This window comes from Perognathus longimembris, chromosome 16 (genome assembly GCF_023159225.1).
Source record: "Perognathus longimembris pacificus isolate PPM17 chromosome 16, ASM2315922v1, whole genome shotgun sequence".
In the NCBI taxonomy this organism is placed as follows: domain Eukaryota; kingdom Metazoa; phylum Chordata; class Mammalia; order Rodentia; family Heteromyidae; genus Perognathus; species Perognathus longimembris.
In genome coordinates, this window is record NC_063176.1 from 296,351 (window position 1) to 319,315 (window position 22,965).

General features: G+C 41.4%; 2 protein-coding genes across 4 annotated transcripts in view; one reads left to right on the plus strand and one right to left on the minus strand.

The window, feature by feature from the left end:
- Positions 1-22,965, minus strand: part of Septin11 (septin 11) — a 98,637-nt gene that overhangs the window by 70,332 nt on the left and 5,340 nt on the right. The window lies entirely within an intron of this gene.
- LOC125364758 (V-type proton ATPase subunit G 1-like) lies at positions 1,031-1,537 on the plus strand. The gene has a single exon (XM_048364440.1). It carries the CDS (start codon positions 1,031-1,033, stop codon positions 1,535-1,537), a length of 507 nt encoding a protein of 168 aa, XP_048220397.1.

Below are 22,965 nucleotides of genomic sequence, written 5' to 3' on the forward strand. Positions count from 1 at the left end.
CTGTGGCTCAAGTGGCAGAGTGCTAGCCTTGAGCAAAAAGAAGCCAGGGACAGTGCTCAGGCCCTGAGTTCACGGCCTAGGTCTGGCCAAAAATAAATAAATAAATAAACAAAAGAAAAGAACTGTGTGAACTACCACTCTATCAAACCCCTAGCAACAAAACCTGCAGGGTGTTCACTTTGCCTCCATAGCCCAAGGTGCCAGGATTGATGTTGAGCACACCAATGTCACATAAGCAACTGACCTTTACACAGTCACCAAGGGCCACAGCTGATGGGTAATGTTGAGAAGGAGGAGAACAACAGGAAAAGGAAATAGGGAGAGTCAACACATCCAGGACATCCAGGATGTGTGCATCAAGATTTCAGCTGCTGGGAGCAAAACTTATGAACACCAGTACCAGGGGCAAGAGTCCCCATCCTTTAAGCTATCAGGAGACAAAAACACTTGAGTGACCAAAATTGCTGAGATGAGACAGACTAGAGCCAGAAGGAGGGTTTTCCAGCTAAAATGGCCCTTAATTCTCAAAAGACCACCAAGATGTTTTGATGGATAACGAGGAAGTGAAAGTGATATCAATTCATCAAAGGATCAGAGATTAGAATAACAATATGTGTGGACTAAGTGGCTTATTGCTCTGAATCTATAAAACAGAAAGTTCTCCTATTTATCTGCCAGGTATATGCACATCAAGTTGAATTCTCACAATCTGTAAGATAAATTTTATTACCCTCATTTTAACAGACGTGGAAACTAAATCACAGGCATAAAGAAATTTATCTAAGATATCAGAACAAAGCCTAGACTTTAACCCATGTCAACATTAACTTCAACATTCACTTCAAAAAATTTCCATATAGGCTGTGCTGGAGCCCTAGGTATTCAGGAAGCTGAGATCCAGGGGATCGTGGTCTCAAGGCCAACTCAGGCAGAAAATGTGTGACATTCTCTCTCCAAAACGACCAGCACGAAGCCTGCACAGAGGTGTGGCAGAGTGTGAACAAGCCAGCAAGACAAGTAAAATAAAAACATGAGACCCTGCATCCATACCCCAGAACTGGCATCAAAAAGGGGGAGGATCGGCTTCCGAGTCCCCGCCGCCACGGCTAGTCAGTCACCGGGGATGCAGCAGCTGCCGCAGGCCGAGAAGCAGAAGCGTGCCGCCGAGAAGGTGTCCGAGGCCCGCAAGCCAAAGAGCCGAAGGCCGAAGCAGGCCCAAGAAGCAGCCCAGGCCGAAACTGAACCGTGCCGCCGGCAGAGGGAGAAAGGGTTCAAGGCCCAGGAGGCGGCGGCCCTGGGACCCCACGGCAGCTGCAGCAGTGAGGTGGAGAAGGGGACCACGCAAAAGATGACCATCCTCCAGAACTGCGTCCGGCAGAACAGGGAGGAAGTTCTAGAAAACCTCTCGGCATCTGTGTGTGACACCCAGCCAGAAATCCACGAGAACTACCGCATAAATGGAGAGGACATTTTCTTTCCACGGGTTGGTGTGGTGGTAGACGCCCTCATGGACAATGGAGTGTTAGCAAAGCTCTAGCTCTGTTCTGTGAAAGACATTAAATTATTTCTGTATGCTGCAGTAGGTTCCTTCACTTTTTGCAGAGTAGGCAGTCTAGCTTCTTGGTATAAATTTAGTATTTATCAAAAGGTTCATCTTTATATCTCTTCTTTGTTAGAGATTTAATGAGTATATGTTGTCTGTTTTCATATGCCTTTCAGCTCAAACGATGTGCATCACCATTTTCTTTCTTAGATGTTAATAGGATCAAACAAAAAAATTATAATTCTTTGAAGAAAGAAAAGGGATTAAGTAATTTTTTCCCTTACACTTTCTTAAAGGTCAGGGGCTTTATGAAAAAGTAGTAAGTAGTTATTTGTAACTTGTACAGAGCAGCAACCAGCCTTAAAAGTCCATTCTGACTAAGTGTTTAGAGCAATGAATACTAATGTACTTGTTTTAACTGCCGTTAGTTTACATTAATTAAGATGACTAGATGAGCCCAGGGCCGGTGGCTCACGCCTGTAATCCTAGCTACTCTGGGGGCTGAGATCTGAGGATCAAAGTTCAAAGCCAGCCCGGGCAGGAAAGTCTGTGAGATTCTTATCTCCAATTAACCACCAGAAAATTGAAAGTGGTACTGTGGCTCAAGTGGTAGAGCACTAGCCTTGAGCTGAAGAGCTCAGGGACAGTGTGCAGGCCCAGAGTTCAAGCCCCACCACCAACAAAGACTAGATGATAGGACTTAAGAACTTACTACATGTTACTTGGTGTACTGATAATCATTTAAAAGTAAAACCTTTGTCATGTGTTTTTAAAAAAAAGGTGGGGGGGGAGGAGGGAATGTGTCCTCAGATTGAACATGTACAGGCTTTTTGTACATGACATTCCCAGAACACAAAATGTAATAACTACACAGCATTTACACTGTAGTAGATTATATGATTTAGACAGGATTTAAATATAAGAATATGTATAGGTTGTATACAAATACTAAACTAGTTTTTAAAGGGACTTGAGCATATTTTGATGCCACATCTTTCCTAAGGGTACCAGAGGATGACTAAATTTTTTATTTTTAAAATACGTAGAAAAGTTGGCAGCTCTAGCATTAAAAAAAAACTGAATTCAAACCCTCTCACTTGACAACTATGGACATTGGACAAGTTGTTCAGACTTTTTGAGGCTTTTTCATTTGTAAAATGGCAAAATAATGAATGGCACCTACTCCTAAGCATGTCAACTACATAATTCACTTGAAATATTTAGACTTCGTGCTTGTTACAGAGTGTTCAATATTATTTATTATTTTTATTAATGGGAAAACTTTACTTTGACCTATGAACCAGGAATAAAGCAATTGAGAGAATTATTAAAATAGAATCCCTTATTAGGCACTGGTGACTCACACCTATAATTTTAGCTACTCCAGAGGCTGAGATCTGAGACTCCTGATTAGAAGACAGCCCAAGCAGGAAAATCCACGAGACTGATCTCTAACTACCAAACAAGGCAAAAGTGGAGGTGGCTCAAGTGATTGAGTGCTAGCCTTGAGTATAAAAGCTCAAGGACAGTGCCCTGGCCTTGAGTTCAACCCGCAGGACCAGTGAACTAGATTTCTAAAAGACACTAAACATATAAACCAAAGAGAAATAATGAAACATTGAAAGCTTCTGTATTAACAAGAAGAGATGGCTTCCAGAAGACACTGGTACATTCAATAAAGTGGTTAAGATAAACAGCCCAACAAAAGGGAAATAAAAGAACAAAGTTGATGTGAATAGGTATGCACAACGAAATAAATATAAATGTCCATATGAAAAGAAGTCCAGCTATACTAAGTCCTGGCAGTGGGCATCCTAACCACCTAGAGCTTGTAGGATCATGTGGACCTTGTATGAAGCCAATAAAAGCCGTGTATTTTTTTTAATTTTTATTGACAAACTGATGTACAGAGAGGTTACGGTTTCATATGTTAGGCATTGGATACATTTCTTGTACTGTTTGTTACCTCGTCCCTCATTCCTTAACAAAGACCCAGAAATGCTACAAATCAAAGAAAGGATGGGGGGGAAGACATGTATTTTAAAATACTGCGGAGTAGGGAGGGCACAGCACCAAAACACACATGGTCCCCACCAATGGTTCAAATAGTGGGGAGGTGATGGGCATTCAGGAGAAATTGCACTTTGCATGCTGAATTCTTTTCTTTTCCCAAGCTACTGATGTGGTGTAAGATGATCCCTTGGGACTCCAGCAATGGCAACAGCAGCCACAGCGCCCATCAGCCATGTGATCACAAAGGGAAACTGACAGTCCATCCTCCTGTGTTGCTAAGCTAGGCTGTTCAGTAGGTTCCCTGTATTAGATGTGTTTTACATTAGGATGTCCTGATGTAAACCTCCTAACAGTGGAGCTTTCTGGATGTAACCTCATGGTGAGATTGTGGGGCACCTGTACTCGGCCTCTCATTCCTGACCTTCCTCAGTTCAGTCTGGCTTCTTTCACAGCAAGCAATGCTCCTCTCAACAGCTCCCAAGCTGGATTCATTTTAAAGTGCTTTTCTCTTTCCCAAGAAAATGCCACCCTTTCAAGAAAATCACAAAAGTACTGACATTGACTAAGATTCAAAGACTAGCTGGGTACCAGTGGCTTATGCCTGTAATTACTAGCTAGGCAGGAGACTGAGCTCAGTACCGTGGTTCAATGACAGCCCAGGCAGACAAACATGCCAGATTCTTATCTCCAACTCACCAATAAAAAGCCAAAACTGGAGGTATAACTCCAGAGGTAGAGTACCGTCTTAAGTGAAAAAACTAACGAAGAGCACAAAGCCCTCAGTTCAAACCCTAATACTGGCAAACACACACAAGATTCAAAGATCATAATTAAGAAATACTTAGCTAAAATAGGCCTGGTAACGTGACTTAGTGGTAAAGTGCTTGCCTAGCATGCATGTATAAAAGCCCTGGGTTCAATTCCTTCAGTACAACATAAACAGAAAAAGCCAGAAGTGGTACTATGGCTTCAGTGGTAGAGTGCTAGCCTTGAGCTAAAGAAGCTCCGGGGCAGTGCCCAGGCCCACAGGAGGAGGAGATAAAGAAGAAGAAAAAAAAGGCGGAGGGAGGGGGAGGAGAAGGAAGAGAAGGGAGGAGGAGGAGGAGGAGGAAGAAGGAGGAAAAGAAGGGAAAATACTTAATTAACACAGGCATCTCAACATTCAGTCCCAAAACAATGCACAAAATTATGTAAACTTTAAAAATAATCCATGTTTCCTTTCTCCAATATCCATTCAGACATGTCTTCAAAAAGCCTGCACACAGTTCCTAAATTTAGCATTCAAATATAAATCTTAAGTGACAGGAAAGCTTGGAAAACATCTCTGTGGTTAATATAAAAAAGAAAACAGCAAGGAACTGTGGGGTAGCACTGGGTGGAAGTCAGATATGAATGCTCCCGTTCTGCCATGATTTACTCAATGGCTTTGGGGCAAGTTATTTTTAAGCCTCTTTAATTGTAAATGGAGAGAATATCTACCTATATCATGTATCTGTTACAATGCCAACTAAGAAATTGCAAAGCACCTAGCAGTCTTCCCCATATTAAGCAAATCTACAGCAAACAATATTTAAAACATTCTTCCCCCTCAATTAGCATCAACTCTGCTACAAATCTAATAATGTGTTTAATGAAATACACAAAGATATTATAGGTAAACTTTTAAAATGTGATCCTGTAGTTCTTCTCAGGAGCCTTCTTATCTTCAGGTTCAGAAGGTAGAGACCTGTATGAATAACCTCTTCTCACACTATTTCTAGAACTTTCTTTCACCAAGCATGTTGCCAGTACTCTGGAAAGTAACTGAGCAATGAAAATTAAAATGCTGAAAAGTGCCTATTAATTTCCATACAAAAATTTTCAGAGTTCACTGCTATACGTATACTTTCAAGTATTAGGAAAAATAAGGTGAAGTGAAGGCCTCAAGCATGGCATCAAAGGAATTAACTGCCCCTTTGCCTTTCCTAGTCCCTGCAGTGCTTTCTAATTAATAGGCAGAAGTCACATTACACATCACCACCAGGTGATAAAGGAGCACAGCCTAGAGCTGTGGAGAATGAGGCTGGGCTAGAAACAGCTGGAATGAAAACGAAACTCTTGAGCCCACTACATGCACTCATTTCTCAGCCCTCTGAAGCCCCCTGCAGTCAGATGCTCAGCTACTAAGCAAACACAGATAACTGTGAGAATTCCTGGGGAAAGTGTAGCAGACTGTTAAATGCCTTGTTCTCCAAGGATGATGTGCCACAGGAATTCTTCCCAACTAAATTCCTCTACATAGGAAGAAGGCACATTACTTCTGAAGCATGTACTATAAACTCCTTTGTATCAGTCTCTCCATGTTTAAAATATAGACATGAAAACCTACAGAACAATAAAGTATTGCTTACTACAGAAGCCTAAGATTGGGAATTCGGTGACTAGCCCTTTTAACTATGGTGGGCAGGGGAGAGGGGGAGTGATAAGACTTCTGGAAAGTCTTTTTGTTGTTGTTGTTCTATTTTGTTCTTTGTTTTTGTTGCCACTCTGGCTTGAGCTGGGGGTCTGGGCCCTTCATCACTTGAGACACACCTTTACTTCCAGCTTTCTTTGGTAATTAATTGGAGGTAAGAGTCTCCAATTGACTACCAAAGCAAATAGAAGCTGGTTTAGAACCATGATACTCAAACCCCAGCCTTCAGAGTAGTCAGGATTACAGGCGTGAGCCACCCGTGCCTGATGCTAAATTTTTAACTAACGTCAGAAGTGAATTTCTAACACTCTGGCTTAACACTGTAGAGAAAGATCCCATTTCCAAGTTGCTGTTTGTGATGACTCTTTAGTTATGTTTATTCAGCTGAGGGACATTCTGGTCTTTATGAACCATGAAGCTCAGAGAATTTGGCCTTGCTTCTATTGATTGGATGTAGCAGGTTTCTTTTTTAATTTCTTGAGAAAAATGAACATGCATACATTCACTAATTCCCTTGATGCCTAAAGTCAAAGATTTATTTTATTTGGTCAGGGTCCTGAAATGCAATTCAGAGGTCATAACATTTCAAATTCTTCCATAACTCTCCAAGTTAGCCACTTAAAATTCTTACTTTATTTTTCTAAGATCCAAAATGCTAAAACACTACTTCTCCTAGAAAAGTTTTTACAAAGCAAACAGACAATGGGCTCAATTGAGAAAACCTGCAGAATAGATTTCCTGTCTATTCTCTTGCTTTCCGTGGGCCCATTCATCTCCTCCTCAAAATCAGAACCACACAAGACAAATTACAATAATAAGGCCATGTTTCAGAAATCTCAGGTCATCCATGCAGGCTGTAGTACCTACCAGTAATGGCATAGCAAGACCCAACACAAGATGCACTTCCAGTTCCCACTTATTTCTGTTGGCCTGCAAAATTCAAGACAGCCTAAGCATCTGGCTCTAGTTGCAGTCTTTTCTTGGAGTCAAGGGAGGTGTCCATAGCCAAACATAACACATGAAAGGAAGAGACATCCACTTGTGCACACCAAACCAGTAACTCTCCAAATTGTGTTTCTCAGTTTAAAAAAAAAAAAGGCCCTAGCACATGTTCCTATGCAGAGCAAACCCCAAGGGCTATGTGATCAATGCCACACAAAATACTCCAGGATGCCTCTAAGAAAAGAAAGATACCCCAAAACTCCTTAGTGCTGCTTTGTTCAGGCTACCACCTTGAATCCTATGAAATTACCTTTTCTGTAGTGGAGAGAACTGGCTAAATATCAACTATTCCTGTGGTTCAACCCACTACTGGAAAACGCTACAGAATTCAGGGGCAATTTTGCCACTGTTTTTGTTTTGTTCTAATTTTTTAAGACAGGGTTTCACTGTATAGTCTCAGCTGGTTTCAAACTTTTGATTGTCCTACTTCAGTCTCCTAAGGGCTAGGATTACAGGTATGCCAAACTATGCCTGCTGTTGTTATATTATTTTGCTGTTGGTGATAAAGCTGGTTGGTTGCTTGATAGAATCATTAATTAGAAAAGGGTAGGCTTTGGAGAGGGAGGATCAATACCCATACAAAGCAACAAATGTTAACAGAAATGTCCTAATAATAATTAGAATAATGGCAAGGTCAGACTTCTAGGAAGATGTTGTCTAATTCATCTATTTACTAAACATCTGTCTTTGGGGTTTTCCCAAGACTTCAGAGATATCACCACAAATTCCTAGACGATATATTTTTCTTTTCTTTCTTTCTTTTCTTTTCTTTTCTTGCCAGTCCAGGGGCTTGAACTCAGGGCCTGAGCACTGTCCCTGGCTTCTTTTTGCTCAAGGCTAGCACTCCACCACCTGAGCAGCACCACTTCTGCCTTTTTCTGTGTATGTGGTGCTGAAGAATCGAACCCAGGGCTTCATTTATGCTAGGCAAGCACTCTACCACTGGGCCATATTCCCAGCCCAATACATTTTTCTGTAAGCAAGAAAGGGGCTAAGAAGGAACAGTACTGAATCCTGCTGGACAACGATGAGAAATGTAAGCTTTAACCTTGCTCCCAGGCCTGAGGATCAAACACAAGGCTTTTGCTCATACTAGACCAGTGTTCTACCACTTAAGACATCCCCTAAGCCCTTTACCCCTTTTCAGTTTGTTTTTAAGATAGAGTCTCACTAACTGCTAGGACTGGCCTTTCAACTCTAGACCCTCCTGCCTCCAACTCTCAAATATCTGAGATGATAAGCATGTACCACCACACCTAGCCATTCTTCTCATCTTAAAGGAAAAAGGTCCTGGATTTGGAAGCCTCTCAAGTCCCTCCTGGCTCTATGGCCAACAATGTATTTAAATATGGTTTAAAAAACAAACAAATAAAAAAACACCTTGTCCTACCTACCTATTCCTACTTGCATTTTATATTATCCTACTGAGAAATTCTTCAATAAAGTAGCTTGATGGGAATAGTCATGAACTGTTAATGAACTCTCAGTTAAAAAGAAAACATGGGACCCTTTAACTATACATGGCATATTTTACCAGGCACACTAGAGCACAATTCTAGACCTTTTCTGCTCAACCCTGCCCCACCTCAGTCCCTTCTCCCAATTTCATCTCTAATAGTCCAGAGTTGCTCAGAGTTCCTGTTAAGGAAAGGCTGAGTGTAGGCCTTAAACAACCTACTCACTCACAAATAAAGTTCAAGAAGTCAAAAAAAATTATTTCACTTTTATCTTTTAAAAAGGCATATTTTTCATGCAAAAAGGCTTTAAATTGTTCAAATTTGAAAGCATTCTAAAAACTATACCAAAAATTTAACAATTTTTTTCATTCAAATACAACAAAAAATTTTCCTCAATGGAAATCAAATTGCAACAACAGACTCCATTCACAAACATGTTTATGTGACCCACACAGTATTTTTCAAATATTTTCCTTAAGATTGCCAAAATTTTCAGATGTGAAAATTTCACTTCAAATTCTAAATGTTCACCTCCTCTTGAAAAAAAATCAAACTATGGCACCAAGGGCCCTCTTTTCTCAGCCAGAGCCAATAGGTGGCATGTACTAAAAGATCCTAGCATTGTCCTTCTTGGTACTTTTTCTTCCACAAATACATGAGATAAAAGAGGAGGATCCCTTTCATCAAAGATTTATGAATGTGACTGCCTTCCTATCTTATATTATATAGCACCAATAGCATAATTTAGAACCAAATAAGCTTATCAAAACCATGACCTATATCACTGGATACTAAATACCTTTAAAAAAGTAAATACATATCTATTTCTTATTAATGTTATAGCAATATAAAGTTAAGTATCATAATACTTAGCTTGGTGAATACCTGTAATCCCTGCTACTAGGGAAGTAGGCACCAAAGGACTGTAGTTCAAGACTAGCCTAGGCAGGAGACCCTATTTGAAAAACAAACTAAAAAGTGAAAACGATGAGGGTATGGCTCACGGCAAGCAAAAGGCCTTGACAATCTACTCCCCCAACCCTTAAACATTCAGTTGATGCTAAGCATTCATTGAGATCTAGATTATATACTTTCTTTTTCAGAAGGTACTAGATTTAAATTTGGTATATTATAAGAGCATTTCAAAATGTATAAATTTAATATTAAAAAAAACTACTTATACTGATCTTGCGCTGAAAATCATTGCCACATTTGTCTAATCAGGTCATAGTCTTTTAAGGGCCTTAACAGTTGCTTGTCACCACCTTTTATTAAAAAGGACGGTGTGACTGATTTGATGAAATATCTTCCTAAATCTTGTTCTTAGCTCTATTACAGATTCAACTAGAGACAAAAAGATTCATTTCATGAGAATATTATTTGCAAAAATGGCATAGACCTTGATGAATGTGGTAGTAGTAATATATAGGGCAAGCTATAGTTTGAATCTTTTTTACTTTTTTATTTTTGGCCAGTCCTGGGCCTTGGACTCAGGGCCTGAGCACTGTCCCTGGCTTCTTCCCGCTCAAGGCTAGCACTCTGCCACTTGAGCCACAGCGCCGCTTCTGGCCGTTTTCTGTATATGTGGTGCTGGGGAATCGAACCTAGGGCCTCGTGTATCCGAGGCAGGCACTCTTGCCACTAGGCTATATCCCCAGCCCCGAATCTTTTTTATTTTAATTAAAATTTTTGAAGCTAAGTACCACTGTCTCATACATGTAATCCTGGCTACATGGGAGGCTGGGATTGGGAAAAATCATAGTTTGAGACTAGCTTGGGCAGAAAAGTTTGTAAGGTCCCTTCTCAACCTAGAGGTGAGCATGGTGTTGATCTCCTCTTATCCTAGCTATGATGGGAAAAGATGGGAATCCTAAAATAGGTAATCACCTCCCTGGCATATGCTTGATCAGGAAGCAAGTCCTTGTCTCAAAAATAAGCAGTGAAAAGCAGGCTGGAGGTGTAATTTGGTGGTAGAGAACTTGCTTAGCAAGTGTAAGACCCTGACCTCAAATACCAGTTCCATGAAACAAGACAAGGTGTCACTATGACCCCTGGCCCCCAACTCATGAGCCTCCTGCCTGACCTCCAGAGTGGAGGCAGTGGATGACTGGCTACAGTTTGAATGTTGACTATCCCCCAAAAGTCCTGATGATGAAGTCCCAACTTGATGCCATTAGAGCAGGGTGAAAATCTTAAAAGGCATACCTTTACTGGAAATCCTAAGTCATGGGGTGCACGACACTGAAGGTCGGGACAATTGAATTCAAGTCCATTCCCTTGACTCCCTTTTGCCAGGGCCATGAGGTCAGTAGCTCTACTCCACAAGACTCTGCACTATGAAGTGTTATCTTACCTGTGGGCCAAAGTAAACCTCTTCTCTTCAGTAAGTTGATGGTCTCAGATATTTGTTACAGTAACAGAAAGCTGAATCACATAAGGTAATATCCAGCTAGTCACCCTCTCCACTAAGAAAATAATTTAAAACACTGAACTAAACAGCAGTATAAATAATATTAGATGAAGATTTTCCCTGTCTCTCCGAAACAGTTCACAAAAGGCTAAGAAAATCCAAAGCGCAGACTCTGTTTGAAATGTGTAAAAAAAAAAAAAAAATGGGGTCATGTTGCATCTGAAGGCTTGCAGTAGTCCAGAATGTGCTGAATTTTTCAATATCTCTTCTTTCTAAAGCATACTATCTTTATCTATCAATAGCCAATCTTAGCAAAGGCCTGGGAGCATTGCTGATGATACAAGATGCTTAAGCATTAAAAGTTCATTCCCCTTACATCCTCAGATTCTAAGTATAGGGTTCCAAATTAGGAATGTCCACAGTCTGCCCTCCATCCTAAACAGAAAATCATGATTGCCTCTTAAGTTCAACAGCAAGTTCATGACTACAATTCCTGCTTTATGCTCTAAGGGGAATCACTGATGCAAACATTATTTCCTTCGATGTGTCCACATGACTGAAATGTCCTTGCCACAAGCATTCCTTGTAGAATCAGAAAGAACAAAAACATTTCCTATAATAACCTCTACCAGTAGTGGGCATAAATTTCAGCCTCACATTTCATAAACCACTCCCTTATGCTGTCAATGACCAAAACACTTCTCCCCAACCTAAGTATCTATACACTGCAAAATGTATTAAGGAGAGGTTGCTCTCTTTGGAGATGTGGGTAGGAGAGACTTAGCACAGAGAATCCATGGGCAAGGCACTTGGGATGTGTCAGAAAGCACTAGACCACTTGATGAAAACTCAGTTCCAGCTGGGTCTAATCGTTCTGAGAAGAGAGAGGTAAAAATGATCATTAGCTTTTCCCTACCTTGTAAAGTTTCCATGATGCTACCCTGCCGGCATTCAATAAGCTCAATGATAAATATTGCATATGAATAATGTTTTGGTGTTTTAAATTATGCATAAGCCCAAAGTTCAATATAAGCACAGATAAAAGAGGCCTGGCTCAATAAGTATTTCACCTAAGTTCAAACTTTTGTTCTTTTGGGGACCATACTGGATTTAGACTCAGGGCTTCACCCTTGCAAGGCAAGCACTCTAACACTTGCACTATGCACCTAGCCTCTCAAACTTTCCTTTTTAAGGTAGTGAAATAGTTCACCCACACAAACCATTACCCATCCATGTACTCAGTATCCACTTTTTGTCAAGCCACAACTTTCACCATCCACACATCTTTGTTTGGTTTGGCCTGAATGATAAGATAGAAGAATTTATACCATCTCTCTGCTCTTGTAGATGTCTGGAATTTTCATTAAGAAAAACAGGAGTGTGGCTCAAAGGTTAGAGTACTTGTTTAACAAACAGGAGACTTTGAATTTAATACTGGGCATCATGCACACTAAAGCACAAGAGGCAGCAGCAAGAGGATCTCTAAGTTCCAGGCCAGAATAGGCTGCATAATGAGTTCTGGGCCACCCTGAAATACATAGGAAAATGCTGTCTCAACAAACTGCTAGGTCAGAGGCATGACTCAAGTAGTACAGCTCCTGATTAGCAAGCATGAGGCCCTGAGTTCAAGCCCCAATACTGAAAAAAGAAAAGCAGAGAAATTATCTCCTGTATTCCTAAAGTTGTTATATAATATGGTAGCCACCAGCCCCCTATGGTTGTTTAAGTAGCAACAGCCATATATAACTGGACAATGCAGTAAAAAACATTCTCTATCAAGTAGAAAATTCTACCTGGCATTGAGCATTCTTCTGAGCTTAGCCTGGCATCGGCATTATGGTAAGAATAGGGTGAAAGCAACAGTCAGAAGACGTGACCTTGTGATCATAACTGTTTACCGTAGGCACCTCTGATTTCTCATCTATCACATAGGGGGTAAAGCTGTTGGACCAAGAACAATAGTTCACCAAGTTGCTGTACAGATCAACATTTACCCATTGAAATCTCACAGGGAAAGCATGTGCAAATGCACTATCAGAATTGGGGCAACAATGTACTGAGTATGGTGAATTTAGTGGCTAAACCAAGGAGTAGCGAGGTCATAAAGTTCCACGAGAACATTTAAAGACATATATCTGAAAATGAGCCCAGTTCTAGCTTGAGAAGTGGGGGGGAAAAAAATCACATATTCTAGCCTTAAGTTTGTTTTCTCCTCCTACACTCTTTATTTGGGGCTATCAAATAACTTCTTACTTGGTTTTTAGTACTTAATTTTTTTTTCATAGTTAGGATTAAAAGTTAAATGATGGAAGACAGGCCATTTGTCATGGGCCATTTGGGTCAAACACTCAAGGCAACTGAGTGAATGCAAAACTCAGGAAGATAACTAGGACCATAGTCTCAGCTTCATCTATGGATGAGTGCTTTCCCTGCTGAGAATGGAGAACCTCAGAGAGAGAATTATGAAGATCATTATGAGGGGCTGAGGATATGGCCTAGTGGCAAGAGTGCTTGCCTCGTATACATGAGGCCCTGGGTTCAATTCCCCAGCACCACATATGCAGAAAACGGCCAGAAGTGGCGCTGTGGCTCAAGTGGCAGAGTGCTAGCCTTGAGCAAAAAGAAGCCAGGGACAGTGCTCAGGCCCTGAGTCCAAGGCCCAGGACTGGCAAAAAAAAAAAAAAAGATCATTATGAGAACTACATGAAAATATGTTGAATCCAGAATTATTTTCTCTTATTCTGGAATAATTAAAGGGAAATGGATAAAAAAGATCACATTTCTATATGTAGATTAGATACCAGAAAAATACAAAGAATCAAACAAAAACAGAAAAAAACCCTCAATCACCTCTATCATAATGGGGGTGGGAGTAAAAAGATCAATAAGCCACATGGGAAAATTTGCTTCTCAACCCAAGACAAACTAGTAATGGCCATTGAGCCAGGCAAGGGCAGTTTCATTCACATGCACCAATACACATGTACACACATACACACACAGACAGAGCCCCTAAGCAGGAACATGCATGTACTAGCAAGACAGGGCAGAAGAAGTTGAAAGGGCTAGTTATTCTGGAAATACAAATCTCTTTAGCTAAAGCTATTTGGACCTGGAGTTAGGAAAATTATTTTAAAAGTCTGTGAAGACTGAGATTTTGTTTTGTTTTCTTTTTGTGTTGGTATTGGGGCTTGAACTCACTCTGGGTTTGGGGCACTGTCCCTTTTTCACTCAAGGCTCTCACTCTACCACTTGACCCAAAGCTCAACTTCCAGCTCTTACCTGGTTAACTGGAGATAAGAGTCTCATGAACCTTCTTGCTCTGGCTGGCTTACAACCATGATCCTCAGAACTAAGCCTCCAGAGTAGCTAGGATTACAGGGGTAAGCCATTGGTGCTGGCCAAGAATTAATGTAGCCTAAGACACCTGGAGATCACTATCAAGTGCTCCTCAAAATACACTGCAAAGGGGAAAAGGAGGAGAAATAAAATGGGCCCTCCCTTTCTGAATGCTGACCCAAATTCCCCATGTTTACCACTTAAGAAGAAAAGCAAGAGCTAAATGTTGGCTTTTGTTGGGCCCATGAATTAAAGCAGAAGGCTTTAATTGGCATTCACAGCTCCACTTTGCATATATCCCTCTGCTCTAAGCTATCCTCTTGATAGCTGTTTGCCATTACCTCAAGCTCCAGGAAAGACAAGACTGATCAATAACATCTGTGTGACAAAAAGCCAAATTTATCCCTCAGGAACAATAAGGACTCCTCAGAACAAGATCACCCATCTGGAATGACGACTTGTTTCTTCTGACCAGTGATGACAGCTGATAACTTCTGTGGAATTCTCTAGAAACAAGGACTGAGAAAATGAACAACCAGGCTCAACCTGACTATGACTCTTTATACAAATTTCTCTTTCCCTGTCTCCAGTTGTTTGTCTATAGTACCTAAGGCTCAGTGTGTAACCAGAAGATGGAGAAAGTGCTATTTTCCCGTGGTAGACAGGGGCCATGTAATGAATCTCTTTATTTGGCATATAGGGATGCGTGGCCAGGCCTGATTTGGAACACATGGATTTGGGGTCTGGGGTCTAAAATCTCAGGTTTCAATTTCCATAGCTGAAATCTTACTTTAATTTTCTACCTTAAGATCATAAAATACTCTGGAACCTTAGTTTTAGAATGGAGCAAATCTAATGACTACCAATTTAGAATACTTTAGCAGGTTCTGAGATTAAAAAAAAAAACAAAACTACTACAGCTCAGACTATCAACATTCCCATCAACAACTGCCTAGGGGAGTGGTGATTAAGAGGTTGACTGAGGATGGGGAAAGACTTGGAAAACAAAGAGGTATGTAATAGATAGTGCAATTGGTGCAACAGTCTAAGGTACTCATCTTGGACTGGCCACAAAAGGAAATAAAACTGAACTTGTCGAAGATGGAGGCAAAGGTGAAATTTAGGGAGAATCTAAGAATGAATCAGTTGGTCCATGTTCCCCTCTAAGGTCTCTGCTATAGTTCCAGAAACTGCTTTTGGCTAAGTTCATACAAAGTGAAGAAGAAAAAGATCACTTGAACAATTATCCTACATGCTCTTGGCAGACAACTAATGCAGAGCCTTAAAACTGCTGAATATTAGTGCATTAGGATTGCCTCTGGGAGGAGGATCCTTGTTGAAGGAAGATGGGGGGGCGGCGCGCGGGGCTTTGGAAGTTATATATTGTCTTCTGCCTCTCTCTGCCTCTTCTTCAGGCTGCCATCAAGTGAGCAGCTCTGATACAAGCTCCCTGCACCACAATGGTGGGCCTTACCACCAGCCTAGAATCAACAGAGCTAAGCACCTTGGACTGAAACCTCTCAAAGTGTGAGCCAAAATAAATCCTTCTTCCCACAGGTTATTTTGCCCAAGTATTTTGTCACAGCCAGAAAAAACATACTATAAGTTTTCTATCTACCCAGGCAGTATAGGCCCACATTTTTCTCTTAGTTTTTTGCAAGTTTTAAGCTTTGGCCCAAGTTCATAACTGTGTATACCCAAATCAGGATTTTCCACATTCATTCAGTGTCTAGTTCCTCAAATATGAAAAATGTGACTAGAAATAAGTAAATTAGGGGCTGGGAATGTGGCCTAGTGGTAGAGTGCTTGCCTCGTATACATGAAGCCCTGGGTTCCATTCCTCAGCACATATATAGAAAAGGCCAGAAGTGGTGCTGTGGCTCAAGTGGCAGAGTGCTAGCCTTAAGCAAAAGGAAGCCAGGGACAGTACTCAAGCCAAGTTCAAGCCCCAGGTCTGACCAAAAAAAAAAAGTAAATTACACAAAGTATATAAAGTATACACTACACACTCAAGAGTCGGGAGTTTCACTGGGATAAACTAGAAATAAAAATTCTAAAGAAGTTAAGGTAATGCATCTTTTTTTTCTTCTTTTCTGGGTCTCACGGTTACAAAAGTTTTGAAGTCCAGTTATAAGTAAAACCTTAGAAGGTCAATTTCTTTTGAGCAATATTTTAACATCCAAAGTAGTTTATATGTTACAAAACTGTCACATTCCCTTATTAGTATAAGGTAACAGCAAAGCCCCAAGGTAGGAGGTAAACACCTTCACCTAGCTTTTCCCAAAATGCAGACTTGAGACAAGAACCTTCATGCATGCAATTGCTTTGTGAAGCAATCCAGAGGAAATGGAGTAGGTACCAGAGTGTGAAATAAGGAAGAAGGGAAAACACCATACGGAAGATTATACAGTTAATCACCCCTGCATGCTGAGGCTAAAGTGAGGACCCTGGACCAGAGCTGTCAAAACCAACTTTCTGACAATAGAGTAAGTCTTTACCCACCAGCTTCCATGATGGAACATCAATCAAGGGTTACTCTGTGGAATGGGGATCTAGATGCGGACACGAGTGAGAAGCAGGAAGTTTGGGGGACCTATGGCATCTACATCTTCCTGACACTCACCCAGCAACAGATAGTGATATAAAAGAGGAAGGGGCCGGGCACTGGTGGCCCACACTGGCAATCCTGGATAATCAGGAGGCTGGGCTCTGAGGATTGTGCTTCCAAGCCAGCTCTCCTAGACAAATGTGAGACTCTTATCTCCAATCAATCAGCAAAAAGCTGGAAGTGGAGGTGTTGCTCAAGTGGTAGAATACCAGCCTTGAGCAAAGAATGTGAGGCCCTGAGTTCTAGCCCTAGTATCAGCACTGAAAAATTTTTTAAAAGCTGAAGAGTGAGGAGGTAGAGCCCAAATTCATGGTCTCCGGTGTAGTCTTAGCCAACTGAGCCAAATGAGTTTTCCTTTTTTAGTCAAATGTCTGAGGGAAGCCTATAACCGATCCCCTATGCTTAAGTCTGCAAATGCACTCCAAGAAAGTATGAACATAGCTAAGGGCTGCTAGAACCTACTGCTTTGGGTAATGAAGGTTTCTATGCTTCTCAAACTTCACAATATATTATTTTAAATTCCTCATTACTTTTTTAAAAATTTGCTTAAAATGGGGCTGGGAATATGGCCTAGTGGCAAGAGTGCTTGCCTTGTATACATGAAGCCCTAGGTTCAATTCCCCAGCACCACATATATAGAAAATGGCCAGAAGTGGCGCTGTGGCTCAAGTGGCAGAGTGTTAGTCTTGAGCAAAAAGAAGCCAGGGACGGTGCTCAGTCCCTAAGTCCAAGGCCCAGGACTGGCAAAAAAAAATCGCTTAAAATGACAGTGAGACTCTAGAACATTGGGTATGCCACAGAACTATGGAAGGCGACCACTACTACTAAAAGAAGAAAAGTACCGAAGCTGGGAGGCAGAATAAAGCTTGGGGCAAAAGGTTGGCTTCTCAAAGGTGTGCTGAGTTGGAACAGAAGTATAATTCTATTCCTTCTGGATGACACTGTTAGCACTTCTGCCTTCTTTTCTTTCCTGGGATAACCAGCTGGTGGACTAATGCAAATAAATTAAGTGTTTACTTATTTATTTGCTAACTCATTTAACACCTAACTTCTTTGTGGAGGTCCAGTTACTATTCTGCAGTAACTTGCCTATGGCCAAAGAGCTTGCCAAAGCACAAAGATGAAACCTTGGAAGCCAAGCCAAGAAGGCCCAGAGTATATGAATTATCCACAAGAGGCTCCACGCTGCAGCCTCCAGCACAGAAAGCAGAGGCAGGAAGGGAGGGAGTCTCTGAGACATCTGCAGGCTAGAACAGACATGCTGGGAACCATCTGATTTGGAAGCTTCCCAAGGGAAGGAAAATAGTTCTGTCAAGCAGCTGGAAGTCGCAATGGCCTCACAATCATTTCCCAGAGCCCAATCCCAAACTGAAGCCACCAAGGAGAAGCCCAGGTCTTCCAGAAGGTCACTCATCACTTACTCAGTGAGGACACCACCGGAAGCTCATCATGGGTGAGCAAGATGAGCAATCACACTCCCACACCCCCTCACTCCCCACAATACACTCATCAGCATCGAACTACCATGTTCAGCTGGAATCAGAAATAGGCAAGTAAAAGTGAAAAAATAATCATTGCAGACAGACACTTAAAGAAAAAAAAGAAATGGAAACATGCATGGCAGAGTTAAGATTGTGGCTTGAGGCCAACCCACAATCCAGGGGTAGTAGTTCATGTCTGTAATCTCAGCTATTCTAGATAGAGGTAAAAGCATTGTGGCCCAAGGCTGGACCAGAAAAAAAGTTTAAGACTCTAGTTGACAAACTAAAGCCAAAAAAAAAAAAAAAAAAAAAAAGCTAGCAAGTCCCTGAGTTAAAACAAACTCCAGTACTACCAAAATAAATAAATTCATAGGACTGGAGATTATCTCAGAAGCAGGATGCCCAGCATTCCCGAGACCTAAGGTTCAATTCCTGGCACTAAACAAAAAAAAAAAAAATAGTAATAATAATAAAGACCCCCTGGCTTCCCAATATACAATGCTGTGATCAGCTTGTCACTAAGAACACTGCTTCTCCTTAGGACTTCCTGTCTCCAGGCTCTCACACTTGCCAAGTGACATACAAAGCCCCATCCTGCTGAATTGAAGGAGATCACTTACTTTGGCCTCCGAAATCCACGAGGAAGGGACCCATGGAAGTCAGCTCAGGGCCCACAAGTCCTTTTCCCTCTGCAATCTCAATGGCAGTTTGCAGAAAGGGAAGCTTAGCTTGGAAGCTGGAGTCAATACAGCCTGGAGTATGGCACAGGATGAAAGAGACAAGACCCTCAGGGCCAATTTGTTTCCTCAATATAATGTAGAGTAACTGACTGATACAGATGGTTCCAAAGCTGGGCTTTTCCACTACCAGCTGAATCAGACTAGTTGAGTGACAACTACTTTGTGTCTCACTTTCTTGTCCATATTACTTCATAGCTACTGTGTGAGGATGGAGATAGGATTGTCCTTACACTAATTTAAATAGAATAAACTTGAAAGTCAAGATGCTGCCACGTGTGGTAGTACACCACTGTAATCCCAGCACTTGAGAGGGTGGCCAGCCTGGGTTACAAAACAAGTTCAAGGCCAGTTTGAGGTATGCAGTAAGATCCTGTCTCAGAAACCTAAAAGGGATAGAGCTGTGTGTGTGACTCAAGTGGTAAGTATCCTAAGTTAAACCCCAGTATCACCAAAAAAAAAAAAAAAAACAAAAAAAAAAAACCCCACAAGTGGGGCTTGGTATGATAGCTCAGGCCTGTAATCCTAGGAAGCAGAGATTGAGAGAATCAGCCACAGTTTGAGACCAGACCAGCCCCCTCCCCAAAAAGGAAGATATCATCTCAACCAATAAAAAGATAAACATGGTGACAGGCATCTGTTATCCTAGATATTCAGAATACCTAGAAGAGGATTGTAGTCCAGGCTGTTTGGGCAAGAAAAACAAGATACTCCACTACCTGAAAAAATAACTAAAGCGGGAAGGGGTGAGGGTATGGCCCAAGGACGCTGCATTCAAATCTCAGCATCACAAAAAAATAGGGGGATCATGATGTTAAACAGGAAGCCTGTGCCCAAAGGTGTTGGTCAAACTTTTTATATTTTAAAAACTGGTCTGAATAATTTAGTGAGTACCCTATTGGGTCACTTTCTCTTAAACACTCTCGCTCTGTGTGTGTGTGTGTGTGTGTGTGTGTGTGTGTGTGAAAACACATATGAGATCAATGAATAGGTCTTAAGTCTTAAGAAAACTGCTTTAGCCCTTTTTTCTCTTAAACTCATAAGATTCAAGGGTTTTTAATTTCCATTTTAGACAACACTGACTGCCAGTTCAGGTCTACGGTGCGACCAAATCTTTCCATCTTCCTCCTGCCCCACCATTCAGGACTCAGTTATTCAGAACAGAGAATAAAAACTTTCAGTTTTCAATCTTGAAGCATTCAATGCTATGACTAGAGGAAGACACACTGTCATATTGTAACTAGACCGCTCCTCCTCTGTGTTCCTTCTCCATCTTCATTTTCCAGTCATCTCCAACTCACTTTCCTACTCAGCCCAGCTGTTTATCTATCCTTCAGACTTCATGCGAGTAGCAAGGGCTACCTATCCCAACCTTACATCACTACCTCCACGTAGGACAGAAGACAGATGCATTAGAAAGTCAAGAATGATTCATGTTTCTCAATATCTAATGTATACATATCATTGTGACACTAGTTCAAAACCAGTGCTGGGCGCTGATGTATCCCATCTATAATCCTAGCTACTCACTGAGGAGGCTGAGATGAAAGGATCATAGTTTGAAGCCAATCTGGGCAGAAAAGTCCATGTGATTCTTCTTTCCCATCAACCACCAAAAAGCAGGAAGTGGGAAGTGGAGCTGTAACTCAAGTAGTAGAGCGCTAGTCTGAAACAAAAAAAGCTCAGGGACAGTGCCTGGGCCCTGAGTTCAAGCTCTAATGCATGAGCATGTGCACACGTGCACACATGCACAAATTTTTTAAGAAAGCAGGAAGTGGATCCATGACAATAAAAATAAGGTGCAGTAACCAGACTCTGAATTCAAGCTCCAGTATCAAAAAAACAACAACAGGGCTGGGGATATAGCCTAGTGGCAAGAGTGCCTGCCTCGGATACACGAGGCCCTAGGTTCGATTCCCCAGCACCACATATACAGAAAACGGCCAGAAGCGGCGCTGTGGCTCAAGTGGCAGAGTGCGAGCCTTGAGCGGGAAGAAGCCAGAGACAGTGCTCAGGCCCTGAGTCCAAGGCCCAGGACTGGCCAAAAAAAAAAAAAAAAAATTAAATTAAATCCTGCAAATTATTCCCAAGGAATGCTACTTAACCAAAAAACAAGAAGGTAAACTTTAGGTTGTGTGACTTTGATTTCTTTTTGCACAATGAGAAAACCCAAGAGCCAAAGTCTTCTTGCCGGGTGCCAAAGTTGTCCTTTGTGAAACAGGATGTCTTTCCTTTTCCTTTACTCAGCCCATCCCCTCTCACGGCTCTCCCAAGGAATCCCAAGCCATCCCATTGCTTACCAAGTAGACAGAGGAAACAAGTCTGCACAACAGGACTTCCTGTGTCAGTCAATAAGCAGTGTTCTCATACTCCCTGGTGCTAACCCCAAAATGCAAGGTGGTTGGATCACCCTGGCTTTAATTACTTCTGAGACAGAATTCTGATAAAACTCAGGCCAGAACTGAGATGATGCACATTTCATTTCAGATCAAATCACCCAGCAAATTCCTTTCAGGAGCCTGCCAGTATCACCTTATCCCAAATATCATTTCTCTATTCTCACCAGGAGCTATAGAGATAGCTCCTGTAGAGCTGAGTGGGACAGGGGAAGGATTGTTTAGTTGGAAGGGAGTTTTCTGCCAGTCTTGATTTAAAAAACAAAACACAAACCAAACCATTATATTGTAAAGCAGATCTCCTTGGGTAAAAGGAGAGAAGCTTTAGGCCTGCTGGTTCTTCGTTCAAGCTCTGCTGGCCCTGGTAGGCACAGGTCAAACCTAAACCAGGATAGATATATCACAGTAGAATGACAAAACCCAGAAGCAGCCACTACCCCTAATCCACTTTAAGGTCCTATTAAAAAAAAAAAAAAAAAAGGCTGAAAAAATTCTGGAGTTGGCTTCAGAGTTTGACCCATCTTTCACCTTTATAGAAGGGTGTGGCTGATACCCAACACTCAGCATCCATCCAGACACACAAAAGCAGTCTAAACAAGTTAGGTTATGCTTGCCCACAAAGTTGGCAAAAAGTTGACAAAAACACAAAAACAAAAAAGTTGTGCCTGGCACATGTACTTCAGGTTTCCAGGCATTTGTTGGGATCACAGGTGGCAGTCAATGAATCCAGCTTCCCTCTGTGGAAATAGAGTCTCGGGAACTTTTCTGCCCAAGCTGGCTTTGAACCTCAGGTCTTAAGGAACTTAGCCTTGAGAATAGCTAGGATTATAGGCATATGGAGTAGTTTTAGTGCTTTTAACCACGTTTTAGTGCAAGCAATAGTTTTAGTATTTTGAACCAATTCCTTAAATCTATTTTCATTGTAAGTGTAGACACATCATTTTTAAAGATGATCATTTAAAAAAATAAAATGATTAATCTACAACTTTCAAACTATTTAAGTGGAAGACTACTGCACTTCAAATACTTCTCACTTTTAGTAATTAAGTATATGTCTTCAATATATTTAATTTTTTTTTGGCTTTTTTTCTTTAGTGTCAAAGTGTGATACAGAGGTGTTACAGATTCCTATGAAAGGCAGTGAGTACATTTCTTGTTCTACTTGTTACCTCCTCCCTCATTTCCCCCCTCCCCTCTCCCCCTTCCCCTTTAATTTATATAATTAACTAGTGAGTTCTATTTGTGTGGTGTGTGTGCGTGCGTGTGTGTGTGTGTGTGTGTGTGTGTGTCCCAGTACTGGGACTTGAAGGCAGATCTCTTGCTTAATTTTTCCACTCGTAGGTGGCACTCTAACCACTTGAACCACATCTCTAGATCAGCTTTTCTACTGGTAAACTGAAGATAAATGTCTCTTGGATTTGTCTGCCCTGGCCAGTTCCAACACATGATTTTCAGAAATCAGCCCCCTGAGTTGGTAGCATTATAGGCATGAGCTACGGAGCAGGCAAGAGCTCTAAATTTTAAAAG

What these genes read in the sequence shown, in the direction of transcription:
- LOC125364758 (XM_048364440.1), top strand. Translation starts at nt 1,031, where the DNA reads ATGAGACCCTGCATCCATACCCCAGAACTGGCATCAAAAAGGGGGAGG.